The sequence below is a fragment of the Alligator sinensis genome, unplaced genomic scaffold (assembly GCF_000455745.1).
Source record: "Alligator sinensis unplaced genomic scaffold, ASM45574v1 scaffold907_1, whole genome shotgun sequence".
NCBI classification, from domain to species: domain Eukaryota; kingdom Metazoa; phylum Chordata; order Crocodylia; family Alligatoridae; genus Alligator; species Alligator sinensis.
In genome coordinates, this window is record NW_005841925.1 from 3,112,964 (window position 1) to 3,134,514 (window position 21,551).

The following is a 21,551-nucleotide window of genomic DNA, read 5'->3' on the forward strand; positions in this document are numbered from 1 at the left end:
GTTAATTGAATTGAGAGAGACAGATTTTTGTAATTATGACAGAAGTATATATAGTCTGGTCATGGTGATTAGTGTGGTTCTGAAACTGCAGGGTTCATTTGGCATTTGGGTAGATTCAGATAGGATTTATGTATACAGCACATCTTGAACTTCTTTGTGAAGGGAGTAGTGTTTTCTAAATCAATCTAAAGATGTTTATTTGTGCTCAAATTAGAACATTACAACTGCATGCCCAAAATGTTATTAATTGTCCTTTTTAAAATACTCACCCCTGATGGTGAAAAATACCATACAAAAACATGATAGCCCTGTTTCATTTCCTGGAAAGCCAAATATTTTTGAGAGTGCTGGCGAAGTAGCCAGGAACAATATCTTAAAAAAGCATTGAGAACTTTTTACAAGACTGACTTTACTTTATGCTTTTTCTTTCCCTTCTGAATAAAGAAATGTCTGCCTTTGTTTTTCCATCATTGAAAATATATGCTGCTTGTCTGGTGACTGTCTTTTTAACTTGCTGTGATACTAGTCACAACTCTAGTTTCCAAGAGATATCAATAGCATCCTTTTCCTCTGAGGACTCTAACACTTCTTTAAAGTAGAGCGGCATTAAAAATTAGGAAGAAAAAATCACTAGATTGTGGCATTCAGAGTGTGTGTGGTGTCTCCATCTGTCCATCTTCCTGTCCTTCACTCCCTAGTTCTCCCCTTCTTAAAAAATCCAGCTACAGTCAGACTCCTTTCAGGGCTTGTATTTTTCTCTCTCTTAAAAACCCTGCTATGTACTTAACATTTTTTTTCTCTCCCTTGGTTTTCAAGATGATGAGGATGATGAGGAGGATGACTATGCTGAGGAAGAAGAACTGGAAACTGCTGTTGGTGAAACCACAGGTGCTTTGAAAGCAATACCACAGACAAATGGAGAGAGTGTTTCCTCTGATGAAGATGGTGAAAACTGTCCAATCTGCCTTAATACCTTTAGGGGTCAGGCAGTTGGAACTCCAGAGAGCTGTGCCCATTACTTCTGCTTAGACTGTATAGTGGAGTGGTCTAAAGTAAGTCCTTTTTCATATGGAAAACAAATGTGAAACAGCTCAACTCTTTCTCTTCTGGACATTCTGTTCCTTTATCTTGATATACAGCTATGGAATTATGATAAAGAGGTCAGCTTGTAGGTAGAATATTCAAACCTGATTCCTCCCTTGACATGTTTCAAAAAGTTTTCTACTTTATTTGTCAGGGATTATATTTTGCAGAGGGTTGTTCTTTTCCCCTTCCCACTCATCCCATTTTGTTCTTTTTTCAGCAAAGGCCAAAAAGAATACCATTCCCAAGCAGTCATTATTACAACATGACAGAGTACTTCTTCTCCCTAGGCAGCTAAGCTGAGACTTTTGATCCTAAGTCTCTTATGCAGGTTGCTGCTTGGTGAGCAGATGATTCCTTACACATTTTGAGTCTTTCATTCAAAATAAGGACCTAATCTTATTGCAGCTCTGTAGAGAAGTCTTATTTCAATGGAATTTCTGTGGGATAAGGCCCTACATGCTGGTGCCTTGAGTAATACAGATATTTGAACAAGGGAAAGTCCAGAAGAATACTGACTAGCCCAACTGTCTACCCAAAGCTGCTAGCATAAGCTGCTTGATAACTGATAGCAAAACTAACTGGATTCAGGTTGCTGTAATCCAGAATGTTTAAAAAATATATATTCTTGGTAACATTTTAAACATTTCAGATCATTGATAGATTGTTTAAGTAGTTTTCATCTTTTCAGCATATCTTAAATACACATGCAAACTTGAAAGAAAATATTTGGCAGAAGGATCATACTACTTTGACAATTATATGTGGGTATGCATTTAAAATGATGAAGAAATAACTTGGTCCTTTAGTACATTCTTGTGTAAAACTCCCTACTTCTATCTGGCAGCTCTTGATGCAACTTGTAATAGCTAAGAGAGAGATCCAGGAAACTGGATTTAAAAAAATGTAAATGTTGAGACTTCTGGCTATTGTGGCAGGTACCATGTTGATCACATGGCAGGGAAGAGGAGACACTTTTTTTTTTTCAATTTAGTTGAGTACTGTGCTCTATAACCCAGATAGAAAAACAACATTTTGTTTCTTTCAGAATGCCAACTCCTGTCCAGTGGATCGAATCCTGTTCAAATACATTAATATTCGGGCACAGCTTGGTGGTAAAATCCTAAAAAAGGTAGGCTTTTATTGGCTTGATGTCAGTAGATGTTCCTTATCTAGCTGTATCCTTATCTAGTTGTAATGCTAAGACCATGTTTCCTGTTGAGCAGCTTAACGGTTATTTGTATGGTTCCTAAGGGCATATTGTCATGACCCACCAATGTCAAGGAAGTCAGAAACATCTAAACTGAAGTTTTCTTATCCATTTGTTTCTTTTGTGTCTGCTCTCATTCTCACTTAGAATGTTGGCCTCACTGAGTTAATTGGCAGTTCTCTATTGCTGCTGATCGCCACACAAAAGAAAGTAGATAGAAGTTGCATTGTTCACCCCGTACATTGATAATCTTGAATCAGTGCATGAATTAAATTGCAGTGCTGGTATGGCAGAATGGGCAGTCATTACAGTGGTCCACTATCAGGTTTTACTGCTGCTATTGCTAGTGAAATGGTAGGTTGAGAGAAAAAACAGCTTCTACTTCACATGGAAAATCATCTTTGGTTTAGATTCCTGTGGAGACTACAAAAGTTCAGGATGATGATGGTGATGAAGATGATCCAACCTTTTGTGAGGTGTGTGGTAGAAGTGACAGAGAAGACCGCCTGCTGCTGTGTGACGGCTGTGATGCAGGGTAAGAAAAGTGGAAGGCTGACTGACACTTTAGGTGTCTATACATGTGCTTTGAGGTGGGGTGGAAGGGGTTGTGTTTTAATTAGAGCATCTCCCAGACAGCCACTCTAATTAAAATGCTGCAGTGTCATGTATATTAATCACCCCATGTTTCAAAATGGCCAAGGGGCACTTTAACTAAAGCTCTTTCAATGAGTTTTAATTAAAGCACCCACCTGGCCATTTTGAAATGCAGGACACTTAACACATGTGACAGTGAGGCACGCTGTTCTAATTAGAACACTCCAGCAGACTCGACTAATTGAGTCTGCTCCAATGCGTTCTAATTAGAATGTGTTGGGCCATGTTTATAGGCACTCTTCAGTCTCAAAGGAGAGCTCAACATAAGGAACTGAAGAAATTAGGAGTCTCAGCTGTTTTTTTTTAGTTTACTGGAGCCTTGTAGGCTCATTCATGTCTATAACTATTAAAATGGCTCTTGTATCAAGGGAGGAAAAGAGATGTGATTACTTCTCTCTTTCCCCCTTTTGTTTTTGTAATTGAGAACAAGGAATATATTTTAAGTAATGCAACTTAATTTTTTGCATATTTCAATTCAAAAATACTTAAATAGGTCTGAGACTAAGATTGCCCATGATGATTTAAAGCTGAAGTGGCATTTATCATTTTTGCAAAACTGCCCATGAATATTGCTTATCTCAGGCACAAAATCACCTTTCCATCAAGCCCAATAAAAAAAAAAATACTTGCTTGAGGTGAGTCAGGGACTAGAATTTTTTTAAGGCTGACTTGCAACAAATTGAATGAATATCAGTAAATATAGCTCTGTGCCTTCATGGTCTGAAGCCCTCAGCTGCTTTCATGGTTTGGGGGAGAAGCAGAAACAGCAAGACCTAAATACTCAGACATATCATAAAAACACCAGATAAATACAATCTAAGGTACTTGTAACCAAAAAAAATGGTTTGATAAGGAAAATTCTTCTCTGCATTCAAGTTCTTCGGTAAGTTATCTTCCTCAGCCTCTGTTTCATTTTCTTCTCTGGATTTAGCCAAATCTAAGCTAGTTTTGTTTTTCCTCAAAATAAATCTCTTAAAATTCTGACCTTTCCAGGTCACTGACTTTTTTTTTTTTTCCCTTGAAGTGCTTTCCATTTATTTAGACTTTGTCCTACCTACAGAGTCTGATAGGACAATACTACAAAAATACAAAATCATTCCCTTCAAATCTTACAGTTTTCCCCACTAGCTTCTAAGATTTCATCTGGCATACGAAACTGGAACAGTATGTTTCTCATTTTTGTTTCATTGTAGTTTGAAAAAAGCAAGATAGCCAGTCTTTACAGTACCAATAACAGGCATTTACTCTTTCAGTTTCAACCCTTTAATGTGAGAGTGAAAAACCTAAGCTGTTAAGTTATGGACTCTTATTAATGAAGCACAAGATGATCATTTTTTGTGTGTACAAGGTGGCTGAACTTATTAAATGTCATAACAGATATTAACTGCTCTGATGGTGCAGTCATGATGTTAATTTCTCTCAAGATTCACAAGTTTTGCACTGTCTTAATAGTTCTACTGTACAGTTTCATCATTTGTCACTGGTACCATTCAGAACCCTGTACAGAGAAAGAACTGATGAGAATCAAGTTGGTTCTGCTCTGTTGCTGTTAGACAGCTCTGAGAGGGGCAGTTTCTCAAGCTGTTTTTCTGTAAGAGGACCCCAGAAGGTTTGAAGAGAGAGAGCAGCAGAAATGGCATCACCTTTTGCAGGAGCCAGGATGCTTTGCAAGGAGATGAAAACAGAGATTTCTCAGTACTCAGTGTAGGGGACTTCTGATTCAGCAGTCAAAGGCTTTGAAAGATACCACTTCAGAGCAAAGCTGGAAAAGTCTAGAATAGCAAAGATCCCACCCCCTTTGCAACTTCTAAAGAACTGAGAGGGTAGTATCACAGATGCATTCTTTTCCTCTACTTGCCCTTCTTTTCCCTCCAACTCCATGGCAAGTATCCAGGAGTTGCAGAGTGATGATATACCCAGTCTACCCTGACAGCAGACAGTGGGCTCTTGGTTAGGAAGGGGAACAGAGCTCTGCTGTTCTCGCTTTACTTTATTCCAAAACTGTGTATTGTACTGTATCTTGAACAGTAGATTGCATGAGGGGTTTCTGTTCTAGCAGAGGGCATCATTCATAGAAACACTGCTAATTTGAAAGTTTATGTTGGCTGAAATCCGTGCTTGACGGCTACTAATTCAGTACGTAACCTCAGGCAGAGAGCTTCATCCAAGCACGTTGCTTTTATGTTGAGTAATTCATTTACCAGGGAAATCCTTTAAAAAATGGATTAACTCTAACTCTTGTAGCCATGTAGTATGAGAAGAGCCATCTTTGAACTGAATATACAACTGAATCTCACAGCATGAACCCTGCCTGTACAGACTGCTGAAACTGGAGTTGAATTAATGAAAGAGGTTTAACAGTTTAGTTTCTTTTGACTGATGCTGGTCAGACGATTTAATATAGCAATTTGAGTCATTTGGCAGATCACATTTTTAAGATAAAAATATCAGTAATACTCCTTCAGCAATAACCCTTTTTAAATTTCTGCTTGTATAGAAGTACCTCTCCCTAGCAGCAAATTTAGGTCAGACTCCTGGTCCAGTTTATATGAATGAACCCTTGTGTATGAAGCAATGAATCGTACTTGATACCATTATACAAGATGCCTTTTCTGTGAAAAGCCTCCATTAGCTATTCTTCTTCTTTAACTAATACTTATCTTATATGGGGTGTGAGGCTTGTATATCAAAATTACAATGCACTCCTTAATTTGCCTCTGACAGTAAAGGTTCTATTAGTGCTGATTTTCTTAATCATTGGAATCAGCATTGTTTCAAGTTAGTTTCTATACCACCTTCAATTTCTCTGGGATGCTTTGAATTCTTAGGGCGCGTGTAGATGAAACAGGGGTCCTAAATTGAAGTGGTGGGTTTTTAAAAACACCGCTTCAATTTTTAGGGCCCTTTAAACCCTTGTGTTGTGGACACACCCAAACTTACCTGCCTTTCTGGTGGTTGGGAGGGGAGGGCAAGGTGCTGGCAGTTGGAGTGGTCCCTGGGCTGCGGGGGAGCTGGTGCTTCCCTCTGCAGCAGCAGTGGGCCCCCCCACCCCCTGGCAGCACCTGCCCGCAGGCACCCAGCTCGGGCAATCCTGGGGGACACCACAGCCGTGGGGGGAAGCACTGGACCCCTGCACAGCTCAGGCAGACTCCAGGGGGGGAAAAAGATCAGGCTCACTGCTTTTCATTTTTTTGGGTGGAGCCTGCCTTTCTAAGCTGCTGCTGAGCTTGCTGCACAGGCTTCCTGCACAACCCCTGAGCTGCACGGAGCCTGGTGCTTCGCTCCACGGCTGTAGGGCAGCAAGTCTTAGGAGGAGATTTAGTTTGCTGCACCCCAAGTCATTTAAGGTTCATTATGCTGCCGAATTTGCTACAGCGGCTGGAATTACTGCGCAATATACCGCCAACGCATGCAAACACCAACGCCATTAAAGTGGTGCAAAAGCATTTAACCTGCTTTAAAGTGCCATGTACACATGCCCCTCATTTCTTCTACACATGGCCCAAATCTCCTGTATTTTTGCTACTTTCATTTTGGCACTGTCTTGTTGCAGCTGGGTTTAGATGCCCCCCTCCTCGGCTCATGGCCCCAACCCTCAAATATGAAGTAGGCATGCGAAATAGACTTTAGGTGTGTCTTTTTATGTGCTCCGGGATGGAGGGGAGGGGTGGGGCGCTTTAATTAGAATGGCTTCAAGAGCTGCTCTAATCAAAGTGCGTGCAGCATCATGTGTTCAGTGTCCTGCACTTCAAAATGGTGGTGGGGACACTTCAATTCAAGCTTGTTTGACAAGCTTGAGTTAAAGTGCTCCCACCACCATTTTGAAGCACAGGGATGCTAAATTCACGTGCCATGGAAACTACTGGAGTGTGCTAATTAGCATGGTCCGGCAGACTCAATTAATCAAGTCTGCTCCAACCCATACTAATTAGCACGGGTAGGAGCAGACATCCAGCATGTGCATAGGTGCCCTAGTTGATTTTGAAGCTTTAAGTGGTCAAAAGAACTTCTGGAAAACCTACTGGCATCCAGGTTTCTAGTACAATTACTGTGAAGCAGTGCTGCTTTGGAAACTGATCAGTGTAGGTCCACAAACAGCAGTTTAGAGCTGTCATTCTTAGAGAATTACTAAACATGTCTGCATAGGGGATAACAGCCTTAAGTTTTCCTTGGGTGGAATAAAATATGGAGGTCTTTTCTTTTAGTGCTGATATGAAGTGCATTGTCCGTTGCTATTTTAGATATCACATGGAATGCCTTAATCCACCTCTCGGCGCGGTCCCTGTGGATGAGTGGTTCTGTCCAGCCTGTGCACCAGCTGATGGGGACTCGGCTGGTGCCGGTAAGTAGTTTAATAAAGATGGATTTTTGGCCTGACCCAGATCACCCAATACTGCTCTTCTACATAAAGATGATGCGCAATGTCTGAGTTTGACTCTTCTTCAGATTCATTGGGGTGGGCATCCTCTTTTGGACTCCATGTCTAGTAAAGGAATGCTATCAGGCTTTTAATCGGGGATTACAAATCGCAGAAATCCTTTGTTAAGAAAGCTTATTATCAGTTTGGGCCTGGCACAACAGCCTAATCAAAACAGCCTTGTGTTGCATTGCTAGCGATCTAATGCCAGATTGGAAGCAGCTCTTCCTGCTGCCCAGCAAATCCACATTATTTCTTTAGCTGTCTGAAGCAAAACTGTCTGGTCCTCCCTGTGTGGCCCTCCCTGCCTAAGGTTTTATTTGCTATGATGTGAGGATCTATACATGTTTGAAGTGCAGAAACCAGAATGATTGTCTTAATTTTTAGATTCTACAGCATAGCTTTCAGCTGTTGAATAAATCCATGCTGACACATGACCTAGAGGCTCTTTTTCTTTTCTTTTCTTTTTTTTTTTTTTTTTTAAGATACAGATCACGTGAGTGAAGAAGAGGTGGCGGCCCTTGTGGCAGATGTCATCCCTACCACCAGTAGGCTACGTCCTCATGTCCGCACTCGAGCAATAGCCAGGACTCGGCAGAGTGAACGTGTTAGGGCAACAGTGAACAGAAATCGGATAACAACTGCACAGCAAATTCAGGTACTGGAAAGCATCCCCTTTAGCCTAGTAATACAACCTATGTTTTTTAAAAGAAAATTTCTGGAAAAATTTCATGAAGTTAAAACAAACCTTGTAGTTATAAGATATGTCGACTTGCTAGTGGCTAAATTCTGATTGCCCAAGGTTAAATGGTTGAGGTCTTGTAAGTCGAGGAAAAAACACAGCTTGTTCTGCAGTATGTGACTGAGTCATTAAGATACAAAGCTGATGTGAAAAATGCAGTAATGTGCACACTGGAGATCAGCATTTTAAAACTGAATTAAGTTGAATTCATCACTCTGAACTCCAGAAGATTCTGGTCCATGGTGCAAAACTTCCACAAGGTAATAGTAGCTTTTCCTTTAGAAGACTACTATGGAACAATTATGCTCCTTCATGTAAGAATACAAATGCCCTGAAAACTGATGAAGCTTTTGTATAGTCTGTGGTCTGGTTTTAACCAGTGGGTTTTGTCCTTCATTGCATAAATGTTAAAACTCTTGATTTATGCTCTAACGTGTTATGTTTTGGAGCAGGGGTGCTTAAACTCTGGCCTGTGCAGCACCCCCTGGGCCCGAAAATTTGGTGGTAGGAGTGCAGGGCCAGGCAGGGTTGGGGACTAGGAGGGGATAATGCCAGACCCCAGCACCCCGTCCTGGTGTGCTAGGGTGGGAGGGGGCGGTAAAAGGCCCCCGGGACCCAGTCCTTGTGGGATGAGACAGCACTAGGCCCATGGAAACCAACCCCAGCCAGAGGGGGAGTGATGCCAGGCCCCAGACCCAGCTCTAGGCACTTGGGTCAGGGAGTGCTGGGCCTCAGGGTTCGATTCTGGCACACGGAGCTCGATTGTGCCTGTGGATCTGCAGGGCCAAAAGGTTGAGCCGCCCCTGTCTTCAAGTATTTATTAGTTATGTTTATACCCCAATTGGTAGTTAGAAGTCAGAGAGTTTTTATCAGTGGTTGCAGACATAATTTAACAAGAGCCAGATATAAGATACTTCCTTTGTATTTGCCAGAGGTGCAGGGAAAATTGCAAGTTAGAAAACGAGTTTTATTTCAATAGATAAAAATATCAGTGATGTTGTTTTGAAGGAACTGACTTTGTTCCAGCATAGAGCAGGGGAAAGAAAGAGGAAAAGAAATAAGTGTTTCTTTTCATGGTCCATGGATGTCTGCTTAGGGCTGGTATCAAGGCTCTTCCCTGGGGGAGTGCCAGTGTCTGGTCAGTCTGAGGTCAGGTTGAGGAAAAAGCTGAATCAGAGTTTAGCACAGTTGCTGTTGGATGGAGCTTTCATTTTTCACCTTGGAGTAATAGCATCAGATCAGTGTTGGAAAGCAAAATCCAGATAAGACCTGAAAAGCATCAGTTTTGATACCTATAAACCCAAGTATACCTCTATACTTGGAGAGGAAGAAAAAGGAAAAACAAAGTAAAGACTAGACACAAGAAAACAAAGAGGGTGAGGGACACAAAAGAATAAACGAAGACTAAGACTTTCTCTTAACTTCTCATGAACTGAAAAATATTTCAGACCATTAATTACAGTCCTTCCGGAATTTTTCAGTTGTACTTCTACTTAAACAATCTGACTTTACAAAAAATAAAGGAACCTTGATTTTCAATTCCAAAGGAACCTTTTAGCAAAGTTAAACCTATCTGAAATATAACAGCAAGCCTAATTGGTTTTTTTTAATTAAGTTCAAACTTCCAGCTTTTGTGAGGCGTTTACCCTGACTTAGGCTGAATGACTTAGCACTTCTATTAAAAAAAAAAAACCAACAACAAAAAGAAAAAAACCCAAACACCCCACTAATTATCCTGTTGCAACCTCTTCCAGAGGTTGGTCATGTCTTTTAATGCCAGCCCTCTGCTTCTGTATATTCAATCCCCGTGCTCCAATTTAAAAAGGATGAACAAACTAGAAATAATTCCCACTAACCATTGGATGCATTTGTGAGATATATAGGGTGAAAGCATTTGGTAAATGTAGTCCCCTCTCTCTCTCTTCAGGTGCTGACTGCTTAATAAAATCTTAATAGAAAAGGGTGGTTTGAGACTGAAGGTTTCTCAGAGCTGTCTCCCTGCAGAGGAGAGAGGTGGTGCACGGGGACTTAGCTGTTGCATAGTAATACAAGACTTGGTGCCAAGTACTTCCCATTCCAGAAGCCATCCCAAGCACCACTTCTCAGTCTACAGAGATGGTTACAAACTCTCCTTAGGAAGGTACTCAATTTTTTTTCTTAAAGAAAAACATATCTCTTACTATGACCCCTTTAATTTGATCAGAATATGTGAGTTTAAATCTAATAGCTAAGAGAAGCACTCATTGAGTGCCTCTCAGCAAATAGAGAAAGGTGCCAATTCCAGATTCTCACAAGATGCTAGTATTTGAAGAAAGAGCCTTTTTGTAATTCATGCCTTATTTGAGATGCACCTAAATTGCTGTATAGTTAAATATTACAGTGTTCAGATATCCCTGTGTCCCCCACTTTCTCTTAAAAAAAAAAAAAAAAAAAAAAAAAAAAAAATTGTTCTAAAAAATGCCTTTATGAAAACTGTGTGGATTTTGCCATTTAAAGTAGCTTTGTTATGCTTTAGTATTGACCCCACACTAAGATGAATTGGAGCATGTCATACTTGCTGGTTATGGTTTACATCATTCACATTTGGAAGCTCACTTTATATTGGCAAAACCACTTTAAAATATTTTTTTGGTTAAGTATGTGCTGTTTATACGAGGCTTACAAAATCTGTTTTTTAATATATACATTAACCCATATTATAAATAATTAAGTGGTAAATTATAAGAAGTGAGTTGTCATCAGTTATTCTAAATAAGCTCTGATGACAGCCTTTTATGCCATGTTTATACTTGCTTGAATGCTGGAGTTGCAAGGGACAGGGAGATTCACTAGCTGGTATTGCCAGGCAGTCACAGCACTTAGCCCTGCTGGTTACAGTGTGTTGTGTTTACCCCTTTGCAAAAAGAAAACAAGACAGTTGTGCTATTTCTGGACAATCAGAAGACCTCTCAGGCAATTTCTCTACTTGGCAATTCAAACTTTGGACATTTAGGAACTGTATGTTTCAGTCCACGCCTCTCTCTGTGGACAGGAGGAGAGATTTGAACCATTCCTACTTATTGTAATTGACGCACTAAAAACGAGGCTTACTCGCATCCTTACTCTGAGCTCCAGAATGCTGGTGTTAAAATGCCTCTGCTGGAGGTAAAGTAATATATCCTTTTCGGCACATTTGTGAGGGAAAAGCAGTTTGAAAAATTAGGAAGCTAAGATGTTGGATCACTCTGCTGCCAGGCTTCACTTTCATTTTGGTCGTTCAAGTCAGGCTTTGGAAGCCAAAGGGTAGTTGTGAGGTTTGGGGAGATACCATGGTGAAAGTGGATGAGAGATTCTCACATCAATATAATTAAAGTAGGATCATCCCTGGTTGGTTATACTGATGTGGAGATTTAAAAAAGCAAAAGCAACTTCTGTTGAGTTACTGTGTTTGCTGGTGACACGATACTGGTGATACTGGTTAACTGCTTGTTGAAAGCCCAGCTTATCATGGTGGGAGGGAAAAGGGAGTTTTGGTTCCAAATTCTGAATCTCATCTTAAATAAATACAGTCACTTTCTTGAACACTTGCTGCTGATTTAAAGTGCATGTAATGCATAATTTCTTTTGTCCATACAGCATGTGCCAAGGTACCTCATGTCTTCTCTCCTTGATGAAACGATCGATGCAGTTGTAGCTGGGTTAAACACGGTATACCAGCGACCTCTGACACCACGGGGCCCAACCAAACAGAAAAGGAAGACAGGTAAGAAGATTGGAACTTAACTAGGATTCCCAGCCTGCATAAATTTAAAGGCTTGAGCTAACCAAGCAGGAGATGGACTAATTACTGTAGGGCAAAGACATTTGAGCACCCACATGGTGCTACATGCATAAGTCACTCTCCAGTTATTAAAGAGAATTTCTGTTAGAACAGAAATGAATGACACTTGAAACTGAACTCTTTTGACTTTTCTCCCTCTGCTACTTTATTTAATTCTAGTTGGCATCCATTGCAGCATGTGGCAGGTTTTTTTTTCTTTTCTGAACACATTTGTGTTTCTGTGAAATGGTGGGAAGTGGGTGGAAAGATTCATTGCTAATACTGTATCAAATGCTTGGTTGTGCTTGACTCCTCAGGTAGAAGGAAGAAAGTAGGCGGCAAGAAAAGAACACAGACAAAATCTTCTGGTGGAAAAAAGAGTTCAGGAACACGTGTCAAAAGACGCAAGCATCGAATGAAGAGGAGAAAGGGGAGGAAGATAAGAGTAAGACCGCATGTTAGTTTCTCCCGGTCTAAAAATGTCTTACCATTTAAAGCGCCATGTTTAAAGTGATATAATTCTGCAAGAGGGGCATAAACTGATCCACATTCTAAAGAAAAATAAGGGGCTAAAATGACAGGAAACAATTGAGTGGAAGCTTGTGTAGCATGCACAGTGTAGTCCATAAGAGTGTCTCTGGTCTTTCTGAAGTCTGACCTCTAAACGGATGTGCTCGGCCTGCTGACAAACCCTGCGAACCAAACTGCGTGGTTTATGCCATAAGCTGAACTCTTTATTGGCAAGAGTGCAGTGTGAAATCTGAACTATAGTTTTTAGTGACCCTGTGTTCACTTAGCTGTCACCCTAACTGTCTGGGTAAGCAATAATTTGTTGTTTGTGGTTGCAAGATAAGTTGACTGATCAGCATTTCATGTTCTCAAAATGACTCTTCAGATATGGTTCAGCTATGGACAGGGTTCTGACATGGACTCTACCACGTTGCACACGCTGCAGCACAGCTGTTGCCAGCTGCTGTGACAATTACTCCCTGTAGTCACAACTCTCCTTTGACAGTCTTAAGCATGGCTCATGAAGGGGTTAATAGTATCCCTTTTGAATGAAAGAACCTTGCGTTGTTTCTAAAATACTGTAACGAAACTAATTTGTCATTTGAATGAAATGTGCAATATCAGCCAATGAAAGTTCATATACTAGAACGGAGTGTTCAAACTCCTGTCCACAGGCCAGATCTGGCCCACGGTACCATGTGATGTGCCCATGGGGCTCTCCACAAGTCTGGAAATTTGGTGGCAGGGGAGCAGTACCACTGTTCCCTTGTTGCCAAATCTCCAGACTCACAGGGAGCCCTGGCCCTGTGTGCTAGATGGGGTGCCTGATCCCAGCAAGCAGGGAATGGAGGGGGCTGTGGGTGCGTCCCTGGGGCCCAATCCTGGGGTGGGAGTGTGGGCTGCACTGGGCTCCGGGCAGGGAGGAGTTGGTGCTGGGCCCCCAGGCCCAATACGGCCCACAAATGGTCCCTGTGCTACTTGTGCCAAAAGGGCCGAAAAGTTGAGTACCACTGTACTAGAAGCGTGAATTGCATGTTCAGTTAAATGTATTGGAACAGAAATGTAAAATGAGCACGTGCTATTTCAAATACGGAGTTCTGTACAAGAAATAAATGGTGAATACTGCAGTTCTTATTAGAGTTAATTAATGAGAGAAATGAGGTCTAGTAATGCAGCCAGCACACATGCAAATGAGGGCCTTGAGTCTCTTGCTTTCTTGGCTAGGTCATTCTGCAGAATAAACTAAAAATAAAGGAAAATAATTTTTTCTAAATATCCACAGCCTGTTAGCACAGGATATTGTATCTCTTCCCTTCTTTTTAGTGTTTACACACAAAGAGCTCTTGTGTATGGCACATGCAGCCAATTCTGATGTTGCTAAAAGCTTGTCTTCCAGTGCACTGTTGCCAGCACCTTGTGATCTTTATTCATCCAGGTGAAAAATGAAGTTACTGCTCGATCCCGAATTGCAAGAGCTCTTGGTCTTGGTAAACCTGTGCGTGGAGCTTCAATCCCCTCTGTGTACAAACCTACAGAACCTTCACTTGGCTTTATGAGAGCAGATATTGGCGCAGCTTCTCTGTCTGTGTTTGGAGATCCTTATGAACTGGATTCATATGACAGGTTAGATCTATGGTTTTGGACCCAGGACTGACTAACTTCCAGTTTTATTTTATACTGTTGCAATACTGTAATGTGAAATATCTGGGTGTCTTGAAAATTAAATATTCCAGAAAGGTAGATGTTTGGAGACAGGATCATATTTTTTACAAGCACTTCTGGTTCACTTATTTGATGGATCAATCCCTGATACCACCTTTTAAATTTTAATTTTAAATTGAAAGGGCATATTTTAGCACTGCCCGTTAAATGCATGTTCTCTGTTTGAAATCTTAATACGTTTTGAACAAGATTTTTAAAACTACTTTCATATAGTTCTATCCTTAAAATCACCTGTTTGCTTCTGTAGCGTTGTCATATTTACCTACATTTTAACATGTATGTCTGTCTTGTTATGGTCTGAAAGGCCCATGCTAACAAAGGAAATAGACTTCACCTAAGGTTTTGTTATGTAAAAAGTCAGCCAAGAAAGGAGAAAAGTGTTTCTTTTCCTCCTCTGCCTTGCCCAGTCTTCCAGTTCTAGTAATCTTTGCTATTTTAACAGCAGTGGATGTGTGTTACTTCTGTTTGCTTCTTTAGTAATGAAGAGATTCCAGCAAACCCAGTTTCACCTGTGAGCGCCAAAAGGAGAGTTCTTTCTCAGTCAGCATTAAGGTCTCATCGGCCAGTTGCTAGACCCATTTCTGTAGGACTTTCCAGGTAAAACCTACCAAATGACTTTATTTTCTTTTTAATGTTTTTAGATACAGCCTTGAAGATAAAGGAAGTTGTTGTTAAATAATTGGAGTGTATTTTATCCTTTGTTCACTATAGTGAAGTTGAGATACGTGCACTTTAAGTCACTTCACATAATTAACTTTGTGCTTTGAACCTTGTATTCTTGTGGCTGCCTTTATTTTAATAAGTATCCCATTTTTTTGCATCATAAAGCTTGTTCTTCATCTAGTGATCCTGCAATTCCAAGTCGGGGAGTCATCCATCCCTTCCCATCCTGACCTGAGCATTTATACAAAGTTTCATAGTTGGTAGGGTCAGAAGGGACCTAAGTAGATCATCTGGTCTGACCCCCCGCCATGGGCAGGAAAATGCTGGGGTCAAATGACCCCGGCTAGGTGTCTATCTAGCCTCCTTTTGAAGACCTCCAGGGTAGGAGTGAGCACCACTGCCCTTGGAAGTTGGTTCCAGATCCTAGCCACCCTAACTGCGAAGTAGTGCTTCCTGATATCTACCCTGAATCTACTCTCAGTCAACTTATGGCCGTTATTCCTTGTTACTCCCGGTAGTGCTTGGGGGAACAGGGACTCTCCCGTAGCCTGCTGGTCCCCCTTGGCCAGTTTGTAGACGGCCACTAGATTTCCCCCCCCCCAGCTTTCTCTTGTGGAGGCTGAAATTCAAATTATAATTTAAATAATTGAGAGCAGTGAACAACCTTTAGTCTAATTTAAGTAAAATGTGAGTCTGAAGTGGTTTACTGTCTAAAAAAAAAAAAAAAAAGACTAGCTAGTTATTCCTCATTATTGCACTGTAGGAATGTGTGCACCCAGAATTGGCTTTGCATAATAGGGCACAACTAATTGTATATGGCTATGCAAGAAAACTGACAGTAGTTTCCTTGCATATCTTCTTTAAGGAAGAATTTCTTTACTGTCCGAGCCCCCAAGGTCTGGAACAGCCTGCCACCGGAGGTAGTTCAAGTGCCTACATTGAACACCTTCAAGAGCAAACTGGATGCTTATCTTGCTGGGATCCTATGACCCCAGCTGACTTCCTGCCCTTTGGGCAGGGGGCTGGACTCGATCTTCCGAGGTCCCTTCCAGCCCTAATGTCTATGAAATCTATGAATATCCTTCTTTCCTTTCCAGTAGTAAATCAGTTGAATATAAATTACCTTGTTTTTATTTCTCCTGCTGTTTCGAACAGTTTAAAGGGAAACTAATGGAAGAGTGGTTACTGCAACCTCTAGCTAGAAGTACTGGTCAATCTGTTGAATAAATATTACTCCACATGAGCCACTCTTCTTCCTTTGCAGGCAAGCAGTGGGCTAGTGCAGGTGAGGCCCCCGGCCCAGGTTAAGCAGGGGAAGAATGTTGGAACTGGGAGATTCTGTTGCAGTTGAGAGCGGAGCTGGCTGCCAAGGAAGCAGCAAGAGCAGGGGGTCCCCCGTCTCGTGGGGGCAGAGTTAAAGCAGAAGAAATGGGTAGGGGTCAGGGAAAAGGTGCTGGAACGTGAGCAAAGAGGGAAAGGGGAGAAACAAACAGAACTGCTTAGAGAGAGGAGAAAGTAAGAGCTGAGTGTGTTGCAAGAGCTGGATGCATTTAAAAAAACGGGCCATTTCCAACACCGCATTGTGGGGTGCTGCAGCAACAAGGGACTCATACAGATGTGAGGTGGGACAAAACAATACAAATTAGGATCTGCTTCCTGCAGATACGTTTTTGTCATGTTTGGGAGTATTTTACCCCAGGGGTACATCTGTATGGTAGAAGCATTTGGAAGCTGATTGAAACTTTGTGTCTGTCCTCACCCTTGCTGACTGAGGGAGTAGGAAAGGTTTCAATGGATGTGTTGTTTAATTTATTTAGTTTGCAGTGCAAGCCTTGCACCTAAGGAATAATGTGGTCATACTACTTGGCAGTCAGTCTATTTTTTTCTTTACCTTTCAACCTCTAGTTTGAAGGAAGAGGTTTAGGATGTCCACCTGATGTAGTGTAATATCTTTGGGTAGCTTCTTGTGCAGCAGGTAATATTACTTAGGTTTAATACAACTGCTCTGACAGTGTCTTTTAGACTACTTCTGGCTGGAAATGGGAAGCAAACACTTTTATGCTGTCTAAAATGTTTCAAAAGTCAGTGTGCTTTTGCTCGTGTGCCAATCAGCAACTGAAATGTGGCACCCCAAAAGGCACTGAGGTGTACTGGTGTTTTATTCAGACAGCTGTACTGGTCCCTCAGAGGGCCAAAAAAGAATAGCTTTAAAAGTTATAGAAAGTCTAGAAATTAAGCCCTGAGAGTAGAAATCCAGTAAAATCATGTCTTCATATCAGCCAAATTACAGGTGAGTAGTTTCCCTTATGATTAGGTAGTACAAAGAGGGGGTTATTTTGGGCTATTTCATGTTGTACCCATTAATATGACTTGGGTTTAATGTCTTATTTATCACAGGCTTAAATGCCATAACAGTAGGTGCTTATAAATCATGATGTAACATTGGGAGAATTCATTGAGTTGGTTTGACTGCTGAGGAGTAAACTGGCAAGGCTGCTGGAATAGGCTTGGAATGAACTCCTGAAGGATGTCACACCTTTTTTTTTTTAAAGTCTTAATTTGTATAATTTGGTAATTAAAAATATTGCTCTCAAGTAGTATTTTTGTTTCCCAGTGTGGTAGCTGAAGCTATTTGGCTTCAGCTTCTGATCTTGTGCTCAATGGCATTCCCAAAACACATAGGTAACGGATATTATCGTTTGCTTTGCTATCCTTGGGTAATGGTTTCATAGACATTAGGGCTGGAAGGGACCTCAGAAGATCATCAAGTCCAGCCCCCTGCCCCAGAGGCAGGAAGTCAGCAGGGGTCATAGGATCCCAGCAAGATAAACATCCAAATGTCTCTTGAAGGTGTTCGAAGTAGATGCTTGAACCACGTCCAGCGGCAGTCTATTCCAAACCTTGGGGGCTCGGACAGTAAAGAAGTTCTTCCTTATGTCTAGCCTGAAACGGTTGTGGAGGAGTTTGTGACTGTTCGATCTTGTCATCCCTTGGGGTGCTCTGGTGAACAGATGTTCCCCCAGATCCTGATGAGCACCCCTGATAAACTTATAGGTGGCCACCAGATCACCCCTGAGCCTGCACTTTTCCAGGCTGAAGAGTCCCATGGCTCTCAGACTCTCATCATAAGGTCTGTTTTCCTGACCTCTGGTCATGCACGTGGCTCTCCTCTGGACTCACTCAAGCTTCTCCACATCCTTTTTGAATTGTGGAGCCCAAAACTGGATGCAGTGCTCCAGGTGTGGCCTCACCAAGGCTGAGTACAGCGAGAGAATGACGTGCTGGGATTTGCTTGAGAAGCATCTATGGATGCAAGCCAGCGTTTTGCTCACTTTACTAGCTGCAGCATCACATTGAGGGCTCATGTTCATTTTGTAGACAGTCATGACCCACAAGTCCCTTTCGTCCGTAGTGCTAGCCAGCGTAGCGCTGCCGAGCTTATAAGCATGCTGCGGTTCAGGGAGTAGGAACTTTGACCAACTTCTCAGCCAATGCAGGCAGAGATGAATGACTTTTTGAGATGAGGCCAGTAAGCAAACTTACATAATTTTTCATCATATCCCTGATAGTTGCTTTCATTTCAATGTAATTTGTTTGACTAGCTCAAGCTCACTGCAAAAGTAAAGAAAATATTGCCTTTCTTAAACATGCAGGAGCAGCGTTCCTGCCTTGGGCCCTGATCCAGAAGCCGAAGCAGAAGCAGCCCCTGTCCCTGACCTGTTAGGAAGTATATTGTCTGGCCAGAGCCTCCTCATGATGAGTAGTTCTGATGTGGTCATCAACAGAGATGGCTCACTAACAGCAAAGAAGGCAGGTGAGTATCCTGTTTAGTATTTGCATAATGGTTTGCAGGGTTAGGGCACAGTAAGCATGAACTCGAGTCGGATATTAAGCTTTTGACACACTTCCTGAATGAGCGTTTTTTGCCTCTCTTAATTGTACAGTCTCAAGGAGAGTGAAGGGGTTGGTTTAACAGGAGACAGTTTTGATCTTCTCTTTTTTTTTGCAATCTGTATGAGTGTAGCACCATCGCATTTTTTCTGTTTCTGCCAGGCATGGTGAATTGGATAAAGCTATTAATCTTCAAAACAGTAGTTTTCTTTGCTCATCATATTGTTTGTTTTACACACTTTGAGCTAACAGCTGAGACTGCAGCAATGAGGAGCTTAGGAAGAGGCTTCATTTACAAGAAATATTTATTTGACTAAGTATTAAGTTGGTACATTCGGCTGTACTGTCGTGACTGAATTGGTCTGAGTTTTGGAAAATTAGCTGTTCAAATTGAAATCTTAGATGCAATTCTCATAGCCAATTACCTTTTAATTCACCAAGTATTGTTGATCACATGCACAATCTATGACCAAAGGATAATGAATCCTTATGTTATGTGGCTGATGGGCTGTGTATGGCCCCTCTGTGGACCTGGATCTGAGAAAATATTGAAAAATTAATTTTTCTCTTATTTCTCAGCTCCCCCATTACAGGGAAACTCAGTGAGTGACTCAAGAGTGGAAACTGAATCAGGGGAAAATCTCCAACCAAGTATGTTGCACTCAGGGACCACAGCAAGCAGCTCCAATGCAGAATCTTCAATTCCATTGGGGCTTAATCCTCATACCAGACCCACTTCATTCAGTTCATTTTCATCCTCCTCCTCGAGCAGATTTGAGCCAGCAGCAAACCCTGTGCAGACTGCATCACAAAGGGCAGCTGTTAGATTAGGCTTTCCAATGACACCCCGGTCAGTTCAGACTCACAACATGGCAAAGTTGAACAGATACGGTTCAAAAACAGATGACATGTCTAGACTTAATGGGGACTCAAAACGTTTGGTGCCCTGTTGCTCCTCCATATCTTCTAAGCCCTTTAGCGGTAACTCTAATTTGGGTTCCAAGAATGTAGTTGCAAGGCAACTGTTAAAACCACCTTCCAAGAGAATTGATATCTCTGAGCTTCCCAGGATACCAAAGATTAAAAAGGAAGCTAGCAGTGGACATTTGGAACCAGAACCTACAGCAAACCCAAACTGTGACATCCCTAACTCCTGTATAACCCAGTTGACTGGCAAAGGGAGCACTAATCAGCCAGGAAGAGGTAACAAGGTAGAAAGCCACAAGTCAAATGTCAAGGAATCTCAACAGACATATACAGGGGGAAGCTCTTTTTCCACAAGTAGAGGTGTCTATAGTAGCTCAGCACTGTCTGGGACATCAGGGGGGAAAAGTGCAAGCTCTTCTTTTGAGAGCTTCAAGATTAATATCCCTGGAAATGCAGGGCATCCTGGCAGGCTGTCCAGTCCTGGATTTTGTAACACTTTCCGCCCTGTCGATGACAAAGTGCAGCAGAAAGAGAACCCATCACCTCTCTTTTCAATTAAAAAAACAAAGCAGATCAAAAGTGAAATATATGATCCCTTTGATCCAACAGGCTCAGATTCAAGCTCAGCTAACAGCAGTCCTGAACGTCTTAGCCCAGGGATGCCACTAACTAACATCACCAGGACCATTTCAGTAGAATGTCCTGAAGTTCAGACATTTCAAACTGTGCGTCGTTTTACCCCTTACACCATGGAAAATATATTTGGGTCTGGTACTGAGTCTGATGTACTGTCAAGTAATGCAGAGTCACATGATGATATGACAGTAGAGGGCAGGATTGTGGAACAGATCTCTGATGCTGAAGAACAAGAGAAAATGGATGAGGAGGATTCTCTAAGCAGCCCCTGTACTTCATCAGCACTCAAGCAAACTTCTAACTTGGGGCATTTAAAAGAAGAGAGTAGAGAAGGTCCAAGTGTGTTCTTTGATGCAGAAGACCTAGTTAGACCTACTGTAAAGCTGGAGCCAGGCAGCCCCTTGTGTAATGAAGGGCAGAAAAAAATCAATAGAAGAGAACAAGTGGAGAGAGTGTCACGTTCTCGATCTCGATCCCGGTCCAACTCTAGCTCTCGGAGCCGGAAGAAATTGAAAAAAAAGAAGGCGCTGCTCAAAGAACACAAGAAATCCCGGTCACGGTCCCGATCGAGAACGCGCTCCAGGGAAAGAAGCTCCAGGTCTGCGTCCTGGTCTGCTGAGGAGGACTGCAGCAAAATGCATAAGTTAAAATCCAAGAGCAAGAGATCATCTAGTGACCGTTCCAGCAGCCATGAGCGGTTGAAAAAGAAGAAGGCAAAAGATAAAACAAAAGACAAAAAAGCAAAAGCATCCTGGTCCAAGGACAGAAAGAAATCCAGGTCACGATCGGGGAGTCCTGGCAGTTCTTCTGAGTTTTATGAGAGCAGGAAGAAGAAAAGGCGCTCTGGCTCTCGATCAAGAGAAAGAAAACGTTCCCGATCCAATAGCATTGAGAGGACAAAGAGACGGAAACACAGGCAAGACAAAAGCTACGAGAGATATGATAAAAGAGATGGCAGCTCAAGGTCAAGGGAAAGGAAAAGATCAAGGTCCCGGTCCCGGGAGAGGAGAAAATGGAGGTCTAGATCACGGTCTGCATCACGGTCCAGGGAGCACAAAAGCACCAAATCTAAGGAAAGACTACCACGGTCTAGATCACGTTCCAAGGAAAGAAAGCACAGGCCAAAAGAAATGTCGCCACTTTCACCTCCAGAGAAGGATCGCAGGTCTTCAGATGAAAATGTAGTACGGTGTGTGGAATATTCTCATTCCTTGAAGCAAGAGCCAAAAGAGCCTGTAGTAGATGAGCCCTCCTTAAATATCCCACCAGACTTCAAACCCAAGGAGGAGATTCCTGC

The 21,551-nt window shown here is 41.9% G+C and overlaps 1 protein-coding gene across 7 annotated transcripts in view; it reads left to right on the forward strand.

Annotated features, from left to right (window-relative positions):
- Nucleotides 1–21,551, forward strand: part of PHRF1 (PHD and ring finger domains 1) — a 46,758-nt gene that overhangs the window by 15,237 nt on the left and 9,970 nt on the right. For 3 of the 7 annotated variants that reach the window (XM_025198571.1, XM_025198567.1, XM_025198568.1), the window contains 11 exons: nt 817–1,052; nt 2,132–2,215; nt 2,704–2,828; nt 7,189–7,289; nt 7,850–8,022; nt 11,722–11,848; nt 12,223–12,362; nt 13,851–14,038; nt 14,615–14,734; nt 18,454–18,614; nt 19,271–21,551. In XM_025198571.1, the coding sequence (XP_025054356.1) occupies nt 817–1,052; nt 2,132–2,215; nt 2,704–2,828; nt 7,189–7,289; nt 7,850–8,022; nt 11,722–11,848; nt 12,223–12,362; nt 13,851–14,038; nt 14,615–14,734; nt 18,454–18,614; nt 19,271–21,551 (3,736 nt within the window). Of the gene's footprint in view, nt 1–816; nt 1,053–2,131; nt 2,216–2,703; nt 2,829–7,188; nt 7,290–7,849; nt 8,023–10,062; nt 10,247–11,721; nt 11,849–12,222; nt 12,363–13,850; nt 14,039–14,614; nt 14,735–18,453; nt 18,615–19,270 lie in introns of those variants that run through there. The other 4 variants (XM_014517761.2, XM_014517760.2, XM_025198570.1 and 1 more) reach the window with 4 other exon arrangements.